The 19,483-nt window shown below is 35.4% G+C and overlaps 1 protein-coding gene across 2 annotated transcripts in view; it reads right to left on the reverse strand.

Annotated features, from left to right (window-relative positions):
- Positions 1-314: 314 nt before the first annotated feature.
- The window catches only part of CEP78 (centrosomal protein 78), a 47,510-nt gene continuing 28,341 nt past the window's right edge, over positions 315-19,483 (reverse strand). For both annotated transcript variants that reach the window (XM_088129893.1, XM_025172782.2), the window contains exons 12-17: positions 15,197-15,242; positions 14,829-14,972; positions 11,900-11,977; positions 11,002-11,168; positions 4,539-4,689; positions 315-1,199 (exon numbers count right to left, since the gene is read on the reverse strand). In XM_088129893.1, coding sequence (XP_087986019.1) covers positions 705-1,199; positions 4,539-4,689; positions 11,002-11,168; positions 11,900-11,977; positions 14,829-14,972; positions 15,197-15,242 — 1,081 coding nt within the window. In that variant the 3' untranslated portion in view covers positions 315-704. The remainder of the gene's footprint in view (positions 1,200-4,538; positions 4,690-11,001; positions 11,169-11,899; positions 11,978-14,828; positions 14,973-15,196; positions 15,243-19,483) is intronic.

Below are 19,483 nucleotides of genomic sequence, written 5' to 3' on the forward strand. Positions count from 1 at the left end.
GCTTGTGAGAATCTGGTTCAGGCTGGGTGATTATATTCAGGTATGGGCCTGTCACCCAGCGCCTGAAAAAGTTGGACATGTTGCACATATAGGTTCCTTGATGGAAAAAAATTGAGCTTTTATATAAACCAAATTGCTTTTTAAAAAGCCAAATTATTAAAATTAAAAAAAAAACTTGAATTTTTCAGCTGTCATTTAAAACAAGTTATATTTTCAGCACAAAAGCACCAATGCTTTTTTTTAAAAAATCTTTTTAATTTTAATTATTTCACAACAGCAATGAAACTCAATTTGAGAATGAATAAAATTAGGCATTAAGGAGATCACCAAAATAAATAATCATAATGAACAAAAAAGTCCTTTTGTACTCAGAATCATATAAAAACTTTATTCACATAATAATTATGAGAATTTGAATCACATCAGATCCTTTAAAAAACCATATAAAAAGCAAAATACACAATCAATCCTTTTGAATATGGGCAACGAAATTCTTAAGACTTACATGGCAAAAAGGTAGATATATAAAAAAAACCCAAATCCTTGTGGAAAAGTAAGGAAGCTCTGATGTTCCAGATTGTTGCCTGGTCACTGCTTCTCTACTTTTGCCACTATATATAGATTATTGCATAATAATTTTGGATAATTTAAAAGATTTATGCAGTAAATGGACCTCAGTAAACAAGCCAGTGGGAATGGATTTCTCAAGCACTTCCTACAGAATGGATACTTTCTTGTATTTCAGAATCAGACTCTACTGTGTCATTTCTACAAAGGTCAGACTGTTGTAGATTTTTATCTGCAATAGTAAAGCCTGTTGTGTAAGGAAATTTTTTTGAAGAAACTTTACTATTTTCAACAGCAGGAACACCAAATTTGTTACCAAGCACATTGATACCGGGTTCGGAGACAGAATGTCGAGCAGTAAGTATTTGCCTCACAGAGGAATCCCTTGCTTCCAATTCTACAGGTTGGCTGCTCTTCTCAGATGTTGCCTGGGTGGGTTTTGATTCATGATCTTCTATTCTCCAACTATCTATTTTACCTTCAATGTCTTGCCATAAGCTTTGCTGTGATGGACCAACAGCCTGAAGTTCTTGTATTTTTGCTGTCGCAGGTAGGTCACTATTTACTACTTGACATGAACCAAAGTCTTTCTGGAAAGTGAGAGGACTCAGAAAAGCAGTAGAGCCAGCATTCTAAAAAGAAAAATTAAAACAATAAAGAAATGACTCTAAAATAATTCTGTACTTCTAAGTGTACTATATTTGCAAACCTAGCAGGTATTTTGGTGGGAAATTCCACTGTCAAGTATGTCATGATCAACAGACTACAATGTTTTGTTGTTTCTTTCATAAAGAAAAAAAAAAACCTTAAGCAAAACAAATAGCTGGAAAGTTCAGGGAAACATGCAAATCTCACAAAACATTCCAAATGTGTAGTCAGCAATTTGTTCTAACATCTTCCTTTTTATGATAGTTCAGTCTAGTCCCATTTCAAATACCGCTAACTGCATATGCTACCATCAGTCATAAGGATGACAATTCCTATAAATTGAGTAAATCATTTCACAATTTAACAAGCCACTCTGTATGTCTGAACAATTAGTTTAAGACAGAGTCAGAAGACTGCAATATCACCATAATTAAGTCCAATTAGGACATAAACCAGTTTACTCCATGGTTCCTCTCTGTTTCAGAATTATCTCAGTGTGAAGATAAAATATAATTTAAAAGCATTTTGAGGCCTTGCCATTTCTGGTTTTTAGGCTAAAACAAATACGTATTGTATTTGGTAAAGTATATATCCATTATATGATCTATTACATTTAGAAGATGATGTAACGCTTTTCCAGAATGCTGTAGAATGTCAGTGGGCCTCTCATGAGCAGGCATTTTGAGAAACTGACTGAAGTCATTCTATGTAAAGTCCTTGAAACACAAATTCTTGGTGAGACACATAAAAGGATGCTAAATGTTTAAATCGTTGTCAGTGGTAGCTACAAATGATGAGGAAATGATCCAGGAAAATTAGTAGGCTTGCAGGGGAGAGTGCCATGCATCTTCAACTTCTTGTACAGAAATGCAACAAATGATAAAAGGATGGAGAACATATTCTGATTCCTCTCTGTGAGCCCTTAAGAGGTTTATAAAACATTAATAAGAGAATTATTTGAGTACATATCATAGAAATGCTAGTGATGATGATGTTGTGCTTCAGGTGTCTGTTGGTCTATTTTAAAATCCCACAAGATCTTGATCCTAATTTTCACAAGATGCAAAGGAAAGAGGAGGACTGGGTTTACCGGATTTGAAATTGTATTTTGTAGCTTGTTGTTTGGTTTTGATGAAAGAATGGATGCTGCTGAGAAACAAGAGACTTTTCGGGTTAGAAGCTCACGACCTGAGGTTTGGATGGCATGGATATTTATGGTATGACAAAGTTAATATTAATGTGGATTTTAAAAATCATTTTATCAGGCATGTCATATTGAGAATATGGAATAGATATAAACCCAGATTGTGCCAGAAAACACCTCTGTGGATTTCAGCACAAAACACATTCCATAGAAGAGAAATAGCAGGTAAAAACAAATGGCTAACATACCAGGAATTATTGGAAAATCATCAAGGGGAATATACAAGATTAAATCAAGAGAGCAACTAATAGCAGAAGGATATAGTTGTCAATAGTTTTCCTATTTACACTTATCAGAAAGATTTAAAATAAAAAGACTTATGGTATGTACAAAGTAAGACAGAATTTGAAGTACAATTGTGCACTGATGATGAACATGTAATTGCTAAAATGTATAAACTTTTGTTGAAATTTGAAACAGAGGAAAACAGGTTAAAGAATGTATGATAAAGTAGGCTAACAATTTTAGTTACAACATACAGATGGATCAATGGGAAAATAAGTGGTTAAAAGGATTGAAATTTATATTATGTTACGATCTTAAAGAGAATGTTTATAAAATGATGTATCATTGGTATTTGACGCCAGAGAAATTATATAGAATGCATAAAGGTATTTCAAATGTATCTTGGAAATGCGAACAAGATGAAGGGACATTTTATCATGCTTGGTGGACATGTAAAAAAGCTAAAAAAAAAAAATGGATTCAAATACATTGATACAGAGGATTTTAAAGATTAATATTCAATTGAAGCCAGAACTTTACATTTTAGGATTGATGGACAAACAGTTAGAAAAAAGTCATGGAAGATTATTTCAATCTATGATTACTGCAGCGATATTACTATATGTACAAAGATGGAAAGATTCAGCACTACCTACTGTGAAGGAATGGTTGCTGAAATTGGGAGAACTTGCTAAGATGGGCAAACTGCCTTTTTTTTTTATATATTAGAGAAAGGACAATATCTACATTTATTGATCACTGAAAACCCCTTCTGGACTTTTTGTGTAAAAATGAAAAAAATGAACTTGTGATTTTTGGTTTTGATGACAGGATAGATTATAGAAAGAATATTGGAAGCTATTTCTTTATATCTTCCCTTATATTTCTCTCTTTTTTCCCTCTTTTTTTCCTCCTTTCTTATTGCACTTTTAGCTTTCTGTTATTTTTGTTTTTTTTCATTTTTTCTAATTTAGTTTGTATTAGTCCTTATTATTGCTCTTATAAAAAAAAATTAATCCTAATTTTCTAAGACTTTTTCAGGTATGTGGTCTCAGTAGCTTTTGTTAATAGTAAAGCCAAACTTTCTATATAAATTCCAATGCACAATTTTTGCAACTCTATCATGGCAGTGCTTATAATCAGTTTGGGCAATTTTGCTATAGCCACTAATGAGGTGATCTATGGTTTCATCTTTGATCTTACCCAATAACACAGACTGATAGACACCTAAAAGAAACACACCAGACATCATCATCATCATCATCATCATCATCATCATCATCATCATCATCATCAAAAAGAATAAAATGTGGTTCATAGAGGTAGCAATACCAAGAAACAGTCAAACTGACAAAAAACAAATGGAAAAAGTAATAAAATATTGGGATTTGAACTTGAAAGACTTGGGAAGAAAAAGTCTACTATAATACTAAATTGGAGCTCTTGAAGTCATGCCATTTTCTATTTCTTAAAGTAAAGTACCTGGAATCATTCTGGAATCAGGTGGCCTCTAAATCAATCAATCAATCAATCAATCAAGTAAAAAAATTTTAATAAATATTTGGAAATGTTAAAATTTAGCATACTAGATACCACTGACTTTGCAAAACATTCTTGCTTAGAATTTCCTACATACTATGAATCCTAGGCTCTTAGTTAGAACAAATAATCAGAATATAAGTATCCAGTCAAAAGAGTGTGATACTTGTTGGATGAATAGTTATTATTATCATCATCATCATTATTTACAAGGCTGCTCAAGAGTTGCAGAAGAAAGACAGAAATACAAAAGAGAACTATATGAAAATCTTGAAGGTAAAAACACATCTTTTTTTAAAAAAAATTACAAATCAAGTATTTTGGGCAGTGAGTAATCCTCATTTGACAAGCTTACTTTGAAATTCTGCATATGTTCCTGTCTTTCTTCTTCAAATGACTTCTCCCTCTCTATCACTGTTGGTTTTATAGTAGAACTCATTTGGGGATGATGTAATAAGCCAAAATCTGATTGATCTATACCAGCCATTGCTGCAAGCTGTCCAAGTCTGTAAAATACGATAATATGATAAATACACTTAACAAAGTATTTGGTAGTGATACTATAAACTTTTAAATTTTAAAAACTAAATTTATATAATTAAGCTCTGAAATTGTAGAAGAAACTAAATTACTATTTTCTTGAAGACAAGAGAATGGGTGGGAAAAGAGCTTGAGATCCAAAGGTCCAAAACCCCTCCCAGGTCCCTGCCGTGCTCCCAAATTATAAGGAAATTTAAACCACCTTCAGAGATGGTTTAAATTTATTTCCTTCCATTGCTCACAATTGGAAGAAAAACAAATACAATACAATAAAAACACCAGTAAAAGGACAGAGAGATACAAAGGTATTATGAAATGCATAATTTCTTCCTTACTTCTGCCCCATAATCTGCATCCAATAAAAGGACTTGCTGAAGCACTCTGATCTGAACTTGTTCTGCCCAACAATAAAACTTCTTTAAAACCAGAAGAAAAAAAAACCCTTCATAAATCAGCTTTTGCTTTTCAAAAATGATTAATTAATTTTGAGATTTTTGAAAAAATATTTTTATTAGATTTTAGCAAACAATATCAGGTAATTACATTAACACAAATCCAAGATACATATAGAGAAAACAAAACAAAATAGAAAATACAAAAGAGATCTATTGCAATGAAAGTAAAGGGACAGGTACTGTACCTATGAAAATTTGCCATATATATATACATGCCATATATACACATACATACATACATACACACACACACACATACATATCTACATACATACATATATATACACACACACAGACACACACACACACAGACACACACACCCCAGATTATAGTCTATTGCTATTGAGATAAACCATAAAATCCATCTGGATTTGATAGAATTGTAGTTCCTGCCTCTGATGCCTCATTAATTTTTTCTAATGTAGCAATTGAAAAGGCCTTGTTAATCCACAACTCAATTGTTATGTTATCTAGAGATTCCCAATGTTGTGCAATTATTATTTTAACTGCTAAAATTAAATAAATAATAATTTATTTTTAACCTTATGGTTTGATCCTGTAAATAAATGCAGTAAGGCTAGCTCTGGGGAGTATTCAATTCTTTGATTAGCAATAGTACTTATCTCCCCAAAGATTTTATGCCAAAAGGGTATAACTTTCTTGCATGACCACCACAAATGAAAGAATGACCCCCCCCCCTTTTTTAGAACCTCTCCAACATTTGGAAGAATAATTTTGATATATATGTCCCAATCTAACAGGAGTCAAGCGCCAACGATGTATAATCCTCCATTGCAGTTCTTGCACTGAAGCTGAAGTAAATCCACTCAGTTTCTGTAACTTCTGCCAATTTATCTCTTATATGGGATTACCAAGCTCAGTATCCCAAGCTTCCTTTAAACCACATGCTGGATCTCGTGTTTCTGATTGTAATAATAACCTATAAATTTTTGGAATTTTTCCTTTTGGTTGTTCTAAATAATGAAGTATTAAATTCTCGAAGTTGGTATAGGGCCGTATTGCTGAAGCTCTAATATTTCTATTACCCAAAAGAGATTTGAGTTGATACCAAAAGAGCTGTGGTAGCTTCTCACCTATTCGTTGTTCAATCTGATCTTTTTTGAAAGGTTCCCTATTACTATAAAAATCTTTTAGTCTATAAAGATTATATTCTTTTTAAGATTTCATTTTAGCCAAACCATAATAATTATCCTGATTGATATATGTTATTAAAAGAGTTAAAGGGGAAGTATCCTTCATCAAAACTGTGTATATTTACTCTTCCAAATTTGAAGCATTGTTTTAGTAAAAACATTTTCAATCTGTTTTATTCTAGAAAAATATTTTGGGTGAAAAAACCATTGATTTATACATTTATCTGGCTCTAATATAGTTTCAATTTGAATCCATTGTTTAGAAGAGTCTTCCAAAATAAACTGAATCATATGCCCTAACTGTGCTACTTGATAATATATTAACAAATTGGGCATACCCCAGACTCCCTGTTTCTGAGGTCTATATAAAATCCTTTTATTTACTCTGTTTTTGTGAATGAAAGCACAAGTAGAAAGTTTTTTATTTTTATTTTATTTTTTGGCCAATGTCTTAAAAGCTGTTCTGGAATTACTACTGGGAGGCATTGAAATAAAAAGTTATGCTGTGCAAGAATTTTCATTTTTACCACTGCAATTTGCCCTAAAAGATTGAAAGGTTTTAAAGCCCAGTTTTTCATTTTTTTAATTTAATTTCTTCCATGTTCATACATAATTATTTGTAAAAATGTTAATATTTTTAGTAATAGTGATGCCTAAATATTTTTTAAAAATATATACTATTGGAATCCCTGGAACAGTGGAAATTTCCTTTTGGGTTTTTGGGGATGTATGAAAAAACATCAAATGTGATTTATGAAAATTAACTGATAGTCCTGACACCTCTGCAAATTTCTTTACCTCCTCCTTAATATAGCTAGGTGAATAAGAAGCATTTGAGAGAGTCAAGATCATATCATCTGCAAATAGATTTAAAAGATACATCTTATCTCCCATTTTTATCCCAGTAATCTGATTACTGGATCTAAGTGTTACTGCCAGTGCTTCTATAGCTAGATTGAGTAGTAAAAGTGATAAAATACAACCCTGATTGGTTCCTCTTAAAATCGTGATGGGATCTGAATCATAACTGTTAAATCTTGTCTGGACTTTAGTTGGTCTGTAAATATGTTCAATCATCTTACAGAAGCCTGTCCCAGTACTTAAATTTAAGTAATATTTATTTTAAAAATTGTATTTCCAGAGAATCAAAGTCTTTAAATATATCTAAAGAACATATGGCTAATGAAGATTTATTAATTATACCACTTATATAGTATTTAATAATTTCCTGATAAGGGTAAATATATTTCGGTTTTGAATAAAGCCAGATTGGTCCATATGAATAATTTTACCTATAATCACTTTTAATCGGTTAGCTAACAGTTTAGTATACAGCTTATAATCCATATTGAGAAGTGAGACGGGCCTATAAATTGCCAAATCCTGGAAATTTTTACCTGATTTAAGGATCAAAATTATCTTAGACTGTTTCCAAGATTCTGGTAAAGGTTCCCCCTGGTGCAAAGTATTGCATAAAAATAGAAATCCAGGTATTAAGATCTCTTTACATTCTTTACAAAATTCCCCTGACAATCCATCAGGAGATTTTCCATTTTGAATAGTGATTTCTGAAATAGAAAAGGGAGATTCCATAAATTATATATCTTCTGGAGCCAATTCTGGGAATATAAATCTATTTCAAAATTGATTAATTTTAATTGATGATGGATTATTTGAGGAATATAATTGTTGAGAAAAATTTGAAAAAAAAAAGTTTGAATTGTTCACTTATACCTTTAATTTTGGTCACAATTTGACCATTGCTGTTTTTAATTGCACTAATGCATTTTTTCTCCTTAGCTTTTTTCAATTTTACTGTTTGCCAGTATTCTAGAATTATTATCACATTTGTAGTAGCTTTGCTTAGCAAAGTAAGCTGAGAGATTTTATCTGTCTCCAAATCATCTAACTCTCTCCTTTAATTTACTATCTGTTTGTAAATACTATCTAATCCAGTTCTGTTATAGTTTGCTAATAAATTGTTAAATTCTGAATAAAGCTTATTTGCCTTTTGTGATGGTATTTTTTTAATCATGCTCATCTGGTTTATACACTCTCCTCTTAACACTGCCTTCATAGCATCCCATCGTGTTCTTACTCATGTTTCATTTGTATGATTTTCCTGAAAAAAGTTTCTCAAAGTTTGAGTTAGTCTTTGCTTTGCTGCTAAATTGTATGATATTATAGAATTAAAATGCCAATTATAAGTAAATGGAATGATTTCTTCTAATTTGAGAGTAATAATCACTGGAGCATGATCTGATATAAGTATTGGTGTAATTTTAACTTGTTCCAAAAAATTTGAAAAGTTTTAGATACCTATCCTAGAATGCGATTTACGTTTACCTGAATAAAATGTATGTGCTTTTGTTGCAGGGTTCATGATTGTCCATGTATCTGAGTCCAAGACTATACATCAGGTTTTGAAATATCTTGTGCATTCCAATCTGAGGTTTTAATGCATCAATATTGAAGTCCCTTCCTATAATAAAATTTTTATTACTTTTTTTTCTGTTCATAATCTTTTGTAAGTAACCAATCTAACCCTGATTAGGGACATAAATAGATGCTAAAGTTAATGTTTTATTATCACATTCCTCTTCTATAAATATATATCTACCTTCCCTATCTTTCAAAATCTTTTGAACCTTGAAATTTATGCCAGCTTTGAAAAGTATAGCTACTCCCCTTGATTTATTAGTTCCTTGTGCAAAAAACTATTTATCAAAATACCTATCATTCAATCTATTTGTTGTATATGTTTCTTGTAACATAACAAGGTTTAAAAGGTTTGACATAATTAACAATCCTTTTCCTCTTAATAGGGTCTCCCAGACCTCTAACCTTTAAAGAATTTTATATTGTTCTCCCATTACCTACATTTTTAGAATGTCTCTAATTTCTCTATGCAATTAAGATTATCTCGCATCCAGAAAATTACTGAAAGTTTATTGCTCACAAAATCTATCAAAAAGTTGCCTAATATTATAAAGAGCACGTATAATGTTAGAATTCTTTTCCCTGCATTAATATCCTCCTCACGTTCTCCCTTCCCCTTTGGAAATCACTCTACTCCCTTATCCCTCCCCCTTCCCCATCCCGCACACTGTACCACGCCTCCATATCCAACCTCCCTACCCTCCAATCCCACTTAGATCAATAGCGGAAAAAATCACAGAGGATCCTTTAATCACAGAGGATCCTTTATAGTCAGACAGGAGTAATATGGATCCTTTAAGGATCCTCTTCAAGGTCTAAGGGGGAGTGACCTACTGAGATTCCTTTTCCCTCTCACCAACCGATAAACTCCCAAATTTAATTACAATAGTTCCTTAGCCATAGTTTTACTTACATTATTATTTTATTTAATTCTTTACTCTTATTCAATCCCCTCCTTTTTCCCCTTCCTCTAAACCTAAACATTCAAAAAAAGTAATACAGTCATTATAATTTGTTTTACTCCACAGCTTGGTGCAGTGTTCTTACATAATCTTCAGCTTGTGGTTAAGCCTGCTTTCCACAGTTCCAAGGGCAAGTCATAGATTGCTCCCTTCATCCCTTGTTAGAGAACTCTGCCAACAAGTTGTGCATCTCAGTCAAAGCACAATAACTTTTCCTCCTTGTGACATAAAAACAATCAACTTGAAAAGTAATCCCAACTTGTATCGAATCTCATTCTGAATAAGTTTTTCTGATAGTGGTTTGAATTCCTTTCTTCACCGCAATGTATCTACGTTGATATCTTGGAAGAAGAATATTCTCTCGCCATCCCATTTAATTTCCTCCAATTCACGTGATTTTCTTATAATTTTGTCTTTTATATTTGAATTTACAAATCTGACCAAAATGTCTCTAGGTTTCTGTCTGTTCCTAGGAGAGTAAACCCGGCGAGCATGTTCAGTATCCTTATCCAGTAAGTTCAAATCAGAGCTCAGATCATTAATTTTAGAGATAAGTAGTCAGATTGGTTATTCAAGTTTTCTCTGATACTACTTTGATCCTTTAGTTATTTCTCCTGCTATGATCCTACAAATCTGCCAATTCAATCTTTATCTCAGCAATACTCTTCTGAGCCTTGCCTATCTCCAAAGTATTGTTTGTAATCATATCAAAAGCTTTGCTGGCAATGTGAGCTATATCTGCTATTTCCTGTGACATTTCCTTAAATAATTTGCTCAGATGCACTTGCCAAGTCTTTAGTTACTTCCACAGCATGTTTACCCCATTCTGTCTTCAATTCTTTTTTTAAGTTGTTTTATTACTTGTCCAATTACCTCCATATCAGATGTCTGTCCGTGTCCGTGGGCACAGCTTTCTTCCTCCATTGCTTCTTCTTAGTTGCTGGGAAGAGGTACTTCCTCAACCTCCATTGGGTCTTCCAAATAAGCTTTGATCCCCTTCCCTTTGCACAGAATCTCCTTCCTTAACATCCTTTAAACTATTTTACTATTTGATAAGATATTTAATGAGGTAAACTGGCTACATTAAAGAAAATAGCTATATCAGGGGAATAGTGGAAAACTCAGCACGCCATCCTTGTCTGTGACTAGCCACACCCCCCAGTAATTTCGTGATTTTAAAAGATGAAGCATTGCTATTTTTTAACCTGTTATACTCAGACATATAGCATCAAGGATTATTCAAAAGGCAATCCATGGCCTCTCTTACCCAGCATCTTTAAGAAGATCTAAAAAAGCATGAAACTTTTGGAAAGAATTCTCAATGCTACCAAGCACTCCTTCGTCTTCTAGTATTGTGCTGGCTACTGACTGTGCATGGACAACTTCTGAGAGAGAGCAATTTAGATTCCGTAACTGAGTGTTTTCCAATTCCAGCTATAATAAATAATGAAACAAAATAGTATTAATACTGGAAATACCTCTTCTCCAAAAAGGTTTTTGGAATGAAAGTGCTATCATTTTCTTTGGCTGCTTCCCTTCCATTCTGGTATCCCAGATCAAAGATGAAATAAGAAACACTTGAGTGCAGTGAATAAAGAAATGCAGCAATGATGGCCAAATAAATACATAAATATTCATCTACTGGATTGAGAATTCATCTGCACGTTGCAGTTCTGTGGGGAAAAAACTGATAGGACAAAAAAAGATCAAAACAGTATTGCATTACATCTCATTTGGGACAGAAAAATATAATCACTATTATAGTCGCAAACTTATGCAGCTTACCAGAAATCACTTGATGTATTATAAAAACTTTTAAACGTTCATTTGTTTATACAGCTTATCAGTTCCCTAAAACCAAATATACCTAAATACTATATTAAAAGGGGGAAGGGAGAAAAATCAAAGATGGAGGTACCCCAGCAGATACTGCAGTGATGTTACCTGACAACTCAGTGACTATATAGTGTGTATGTTCTTGCAGGTTTCCTATTTGGCCCTCATGCCAAGTAAATTGTTGGCTCTTACCATTCCTTACTCACCTCAACAATATTACATAGCATGGAAACTATGTTTTTTTTATAAAGTGGAGGTCAAATACCTTGAATAAAAAAGAAATTACATCCTACCACATGTTGGTATCGCAGAAAGAAAATGATTGCTACCTCCATTATCCGTTCTTCAGCAGTTATCCTTGCTTTTCGTTCTTCTTTTAATCTTAACTGACATTCTTCATACTCCATCTGTCAAAAAGTACACTGTGATCCTCTGAGGCATTTAACAATATTATTCTAAAAATAATACACTCAAAACAGGCTTACTTTAGAATTCTGTAATTTCTAAATTTCCTAGATTGAAGCATACATTCTGATCTTAAAGTGAAAGGTTTTAACATAAAAAGAATTAAGTGTTCTTAAACAAATATGTTATGTTCATAACTGTACTTAAATACTACCCAGTACAACTGAAACATTTACAAGAATCACGCAAGTCTTAGATGTATGCAGTAATGTATTCCATCCATTTATTTTAAGATCTGAACATTAGGTAATAATAATACCTCTCTGATTAGAAGAATCTTCCATGGATGTAAATTTGTTTTAAAATACGTATCTCAAAAGCACTGGTTACAATTCTGTACTCTTTATAAACGTGTCCTATAATAATGATTTTTTTAAAAAACTGATTCCCTCTAGTGGACTTTGTTTGACACAACATTTATTTTAGAAGCGATAAGATCTACTAACCAAAAGGCATTGAAAAGTTATATAAAGGCTTTCACTTCCATATGCCAGTCCTCAAATGAATATATGTGAGTATATTTGTGAGTTTGATGGTATCAGATATTATTCATTATCAATAATTCTAGAGTCAGTCTTCTAAGAAGCAGAACAATAACAAAAAAAGGCATGCCATGTCCTAAAGACAATGAACTGGTTCATACACATCATGCTAAGCCATGTTTTTAACCATGTTAGGCAAGCTAAAATCAAAAACATACTTTAAGATTTAGTGTTATTTGTGAACCAGTTATCTCAGAAAGAAGAAGCTCAGTGGTAAAGGACATATATTTCGCTTGTACAGAGGTCCCAGGTTCAACATATTTCAAGTGTTGGGCTAGAAAGCAAAACTAAGGAGACTGACTGTCAGCACAGAGAAAACTAAATAGATCAATAATTTAATAAAAGATCATTTTAAAGACTATAAACATTTATTTAAATATCAATAAATATCAATAAATAAATTTTAATAGGGATATGGATAAACAAGGGGAACTGCAGGATCAAAGTTGCAACAGCGCAGAACAAAGTCCGCAAAGTTCCGGCTGTTGCAGCACCCTGTGGTCACGTGAACAATTTGGGCCCACTCAGGCCCAGCCACATTTATGACTGCCTTTTGGCCGCCTGCCTACCCACTTCCACCAGCTGCTCCCACTGCCTAGCCCTGTCTGCTGCAACACACACCATTACTGTACCAGCCCGGGCCTGCTTTTGAGCTGATACAGCTGGGGCTTCTCTCACACCCCGCCCAGGGCCTTGTTTCATGAAAGAAGCCCAGTGCATGAAAGAAGGCCTTGGTTGTGCTGTATTATTGTATCGGCTGAGGCCTTCCTTCATATCAGCCTTCATTTCGCAACCCACCCAGGGCCTCCATTTCTGTGCCAGCCAGGGCCTTCTTTTACAAAAGAAGCCTGGTGTGTGAAAGAAGGCCCCTGTTGCATCAGCGCAAAAGAAGGCCCTGGGTGGAACATGAACAGAGGCCCTGAGTGGGCATGAATGGAGGCCCTGAAACAGGACGCAAGAGAAGCCCCAGCTGCACCGGCATGAAAGAAGGTGGCATGAAAGAAAGCCCCAGCTGGTACAGCACAGATGTATTCCAATGGCACAAAATTTAAAACAGTTTAAATGCTTCATACTTCTCAAACATGCTTGTTTTGAGCTAGAAACAAGCAAAAGGACTGTTGAGGATGCAAGGTTTTGTACATACCTGGTTTTTAAAAAACAGTTGGAATACTGATTTTATAGAGAAACATTCTAAATTACAATTCCCACATCATGCACTGAACTATAAACCATGGCCAATGGCAAGGTATGTGAAGAATATTCAGCAACATGTGGAGGTTTCCTATTCCCAATATAGGTTCCCTATTCCTACTACAGCTAATATGTAAACAGGCATCTACTAGCATTACAACTTCTTGCGTTTCTCCTTTCTGCACACCACTCAAGTGCACTCTTTAATACAGCCTGTTTGTCAGATATCTCCAACATTCTCTTTGTCAGTTCCCCAACCAGGATTTGGCAGAAAAACTCATTTCTGATGCTTCACAACATACCTTGATTCCTCTGTTACTGTAGCTGGCAGAAGAGTCACTACGCAACTTGCCTAGATTAGAATCTTTAATTTGACAATAATAAAGCCATACATAACCACTGAATGTACACTGCCTGTCACAAGATATATAATTGTGGGGTTTAAACTTATAGCTTCCTTCCCCTCTTTTCTGAATTAATATGTGATGCAGCACGATAGCCTTAAACTGAAGCAACTGCTGTCTGCTTACATAATACCCACATTTGGCTTGGGAACCACTCATTCTTGCCTTGATCCTCACACTCTCCAGTATTTCTGGATTCCATGCCATGGTTTTAAAAGTGATGAGACTTTCTATAACCTCCATCTTACCTCCAGATGAGACAGAGTTTCTTTGTGTGTGGTTCTTATAAATTAGTGACCAGTACAACCAGTATACATTTTTCCGTTATTCATTTAGTTATACACATCCGAAGTTGTATACAAGTTGTACACAAAAACAAGGAATATATTTTCTCACTACTTCATCACACTGGCCAACCTGTCATGTTGATTACTATGCCTGACCAACTAAAGATTAAATGAATCTAAAGATTAAATGACCCTCTCCAAGATTAAGTGAAAATGAAGATATCAATCAGTCTTAAACATCTACACCTCATTTAAATGTCCATATTCAAAAAATAACACTCAATAACATCTTATTGAGACAATTTATATAATATTACTATTAATTTAGTAATCTTTATAGTTAACCCAAACTTTAATGCATAACCACACCTGTAACTGATGCCACCGTTTTAAGTTGGTTAATTCAGGGGACTCTATGGCATCCATTCCACAAATGACATTCTCTATAGCACCATCTGTCTCAGTTTCAGAAGCAGAAGCACTTTCCACAGTCACTGTCACAGGAATACCTGTCTGTGTATATAAAGCAGATATTACAGGATTAGATCTAATTCTAATCCCACTTTACAAATGAATTATGTAATATTTGGCAATGCCTTTTTTTGGCAATAAGTTGGCAATAAGAGCATGTCTTTTCTAGAGACAAAATTATGGAACACTTGTTCCAGAATATTTCTTAGTGAAATAGTCACAAATTCAAATATAAAAGTTTATTTGTTCGTTAGAACTCACTTTACCTGAATCTGCAATGGAAATTCATGGGTATTCTTTGCAGATGAAGCCCTAAAAATAAGTTAAATGTTTTAATTTAAAAACAAAATACATTTGCAATATTCAAAGATTTAAATTTATGAATACAATAAAGCAAATCTTATTTTATCCTGAGACTTTAACCATACATATATCTCAACACCTGCAAATTAACCTCTCACCTTTAGCACCACCATCCTATCGACTGTAAATGTAGAACTGCAAAGTGCTTACAATAATTTGTAGCACAGAAATATTAAATTCATTATGTTCACTATTAGATGTGAATTATGCAGTCATTCTCTCTGCATCTAAAGTTGGGATATGTACTGTAGATGACTTAGAGCATTATCAGCCTACTGTTTTAGAGAATGCCTTGAAATAAACTGCTCAAAAACAAAAATTCTGGCATTTTCTAGAAAGTGCCTGAAATCCCTCAACTAGATGGACTGAGCAACTGAAATTCTTTTAATATTTAGGCATTTATTTTAAATCCTCTCCCTGCTGGAGAAATTAAGCGAAGGAACTATTTACAAGGGCCCAAAAAGCATCTCTAGCTATTAGCCAATTTGCAAGCTAGCATGGGAATAATTTTGTCCTAGCTACATTAAGTTATTCAAGGCCAAAGTTCTGGGTATGTAGCTTTATGGAACTCAGCTATGTTACAGATAGACTTTGGATTCCATACAACCTAAATTTCTAAAAACAACAGCATGCATTCCTCACTTGACTTCTAATGTCCTAACACAACTAGAATTGGGCTGTATCTCTTCTGAGGCTTGTGCAAGATTACGTCACTTAAGGTTTTGGGCAAAGCAAATTCTTTGAGGGACCTCTTTAGTTCATCTTACCCTGAATGATAGATTAGAATCCAGTCTGCAAAGACAAATTGACCAATATTTTGGTTTGCCCAAACCAGCCTTATTTATCCTAAGTCCAATAAAACCTTAGCAGAATTTAAGCCTAGAGCCTGAGATTTAGATATTCACGTGTATAAGGTTGAAATTTCCAATCTTTATTATAGTAGAATCACCCCTTCTCCTTGGACTCTTGCTATTTTTTCAAGAACATGCATGGTCCACATAGGAAACTCCTCCAAATGAAAATTGTACTTGTATATGTTCAAGCATATAGGTTGAATCTGTATCTTATGTCTTATCTAAATGTCCACATTGTTGAGCAGAATTCATAACCCCAATTATTAGGAATTTTAATTTTCCTCATGAGGAAGAGATCATTGTTTTTCCTTTAAGTGACCAATTTTTAGATGTACCAAGGGTGGTGGTGACATTTCTATCTGTTGCATTAGCCCACAGAAAATGACTAGTGCCACTCTCATGGTTTTAATTGACTTGGCTTTATGTTATTTTTATGCTTCATGTATCTTTAAAAAAAAATCTTAGCTAAAGAATACAATGTAAAGAAGAAGCCACATTTCTTAAGCATCAGAGTGTCAAGAAGTTGGTAACAACTGCATAGATAAGGTATGGATCCTGCAAGATCTATTATTTCTTTTTCTGAGACAGACTGCCATTTATCCCTACTAATCATCTTCCAGCAGCAATTAGAGAAGCAGCATCTTTATCAATTGAATGTCAAATGACTCAATGGCAAACTTCCTATACCAGAATTGGGTGCCCTGGTGTTCGGTGGGAAGTAGAAGTGACTGGCTGGATTTTGGGGAAAGAAATACTTTTTAACATTCTTCATAAATGATTCAACTGTAACGCAGGAATAACATACTGAAGATGATTTTGCAGGAAGCTAGGTAACTTCAGCCTGGGCTGAGTGGCTCACCAGAAAAAGAGAGGAAAGGAATAACAAAACTTGAAACAGGTAACACTGATAGGTGACTTTTAAAACCTTGAAATATTCTGGTAATTCCCTTTGAAGACAGTGTTGTCATAGAATCAGAAAAGATTGCAACCAACGCACTGCATAAGCATGCTGGAAGATAATGGCACCAGAGTTTGTAGCTAACCTGAAACAATTAACTTGCTCAAATATGTACCCTCCTCCTATAAGACAGCCTTCAACTGACAGTCTTTATTTAATTTTATTAATCAAATGTCTACGCTGCCCATCTCACTGTGTAAGTGACTCTAGGTGGCTTACAAGTCTTATTCTATTTTACCAGATAGCATACACCCAAAAATATGGATGGTAAACGTGAAAGATGTAGTTTCTTTTTGCTGTTATTGTTGTCTAGCAATACACGTTAGAAGTACTGCACATTTATTAGTTCAGATCCTGTTGGTCTCTCACCTGAACTTTCGCAAAGTTTATGGGCAGGTTTTCCTATGCCCTCTCTTCAGCTGCTGACCTTAGTTCAGAACTTTGCAGTACACATTCTTTGTGACCTCCCTAGTTTTTCCCATACTTTCTCCTCCTAAAGAACTTTATACTGATTCCCTATTAGGATCAAAACCTAGTTTAAGCTCTTGAGGTGACAGTGTTTAGGTGCTGCATTTAGCTATTCCCCACTACCTGTACCAGCTACTGTCTTGGAATAATTCCATTTATACTGCATGATCAACAAGACAAGGATTTCTTTCATCTCATTTTCACATGTAGTTCTATCTCATTTGCATGCATTTCAGGATCTGGTCTTTGATTATGGAACTCTTCCCCCCCACCCCCATTCCACACACCCTTGGAGTTATTAAATATATTTATTTATGCACAATGATTGGTTGGAAGTGATTCTAAATAGAAGCTGTAAAGAGCAGAAGGGTGTTTTACTGAAAATTATTATTAATGTTAGGTCATATTACTGTGAGGAAAATACATCTTTGGGTGAAAGAAGCAAGTTTTTAGAGGCCTCAAATGAATGGGATCGCCTTAATAAAATTGAAATATAAGGGAACATGCAGCACCCTTGAAGCTGGTGGGAACTAGGCTGGTTGTAAAAAGCCTTATCACAAACATCCCCATATATGCCTGATGGACCCACCGGGGTTTCAAAAGGAGCTGGGGGGTATTTCCATAGATCTGCTGCACGGTCCCGTGGGGCCTTGGACAGGATCACGCCTATGCGACCTCTCTTGCCACATCAGCTCTGACACTCCCCGTGGTTTACAGAGGAGTTGAGGGTTCTGAAGAGGGTCAAGACATCTAGAGAGCCACTGGAAGAAGACAAAGACCAAATCTGACCGAGCACAGGTTAGAGCCACTATCAAGGCCTACATTATGGCGATAAGAGCGGCGAAGCACCATTACTTCTCCGCCCTTATAGCATCTGCAGAATGCTGCCCTGCAGCCCTGTTTGGGGTCACTAGATCCCTCCTTGGTAAGGGGGATGTGGTGATTCATTTGCAGGGCTGCATGGAGGAATTTTCGGAGCATATGCAGGACAAAGTTGCTTGGATTCGTTCCAAGTTGGACTCCGAGCATGGGGCAGGGTCTGGGGAGATACTGGGGGACCATTTTGACCCAGTTATCTGGGAACAGTTTGATCCTGTTGATCCCGAGGAAGTGGAGAGGATCCTGGGGATGGTGAAGGCCACTTGCCATCTTGACCCATGCCCCTCCTGGCTAGTGAAAGCAGCTTGGGAGGTGACATGTGGTTGGATCCAGGTGATGGTTGATACATCTTTGTGGGAGGGGGTGTTTCCAGCTGCCTTTAAGGAGGCGTTAGTGCACCCCCTCCTCAAGAAACCCTCCCTGGATCCTACTGTTCTGGACAATTTTCACCCAGTCTCCCACCTTCTCTTTTTGGGGAAGGTGATTGAGAAAGTGGTGGCATCACAGCTCCAAAGGGTTCTGGAGGAAACGGATTATCTGGACCCTTTTCAGTCAGGTTTCAGGCCCGGTTATCGAACGGAAACGGCATTGGTTGCGCTTATGGATGATCTCTGGCAGGGGCGGGATGGTGGACGTGTGACCATCCTTGCTCTCCTTGATCTCTCAGCGGCTTTTGATACTGTCGACCACGGTATCCTTTTGGGACGGCTCAAGGAATTGGGGATGGGCAGCATGGTTCTGTGCTGGCTCACCTCCTTTCTCCAGGGCCTATCCCAATCGGGTGACAGGGAGCGAGAGGTCCCATCCCCAGCCCCTCCTTTGTGGGGTGCTGCAGGGTTCGGTTCTCTCTCCGCTCCTTTTTAATGACTACATGAAACTGCTGGGTGAAATCATCCATCATCATGGGATGAGGTATCATCAATATGCTGATGATACCCAATTATACATTTCCATCCCAGGTGAGGTAAGTGATGCTGTGACCGCCCTTTCGCAGTGCCTGGAGGCTGTAAGGGTCTGGATGGGGAACAACA

The sequence above is a fragment of the Python bivittatus genome, unplaced genomic scaffold (genome assembly GCF_059951505.1).
Source record: "Python bivittatus isolate LINGU-HERP-01145 unplaced genomic scaffold, Pbiv_v1 ctg000850_np1212, whole genome shotgun sequence".
In the NCBI taxonomy this organism is placed as follows: Eukaryota; Metazoa; Chordata; class Lepidosauria; order Squamata; family Pythonidae; genus Python; species Python bivittatus.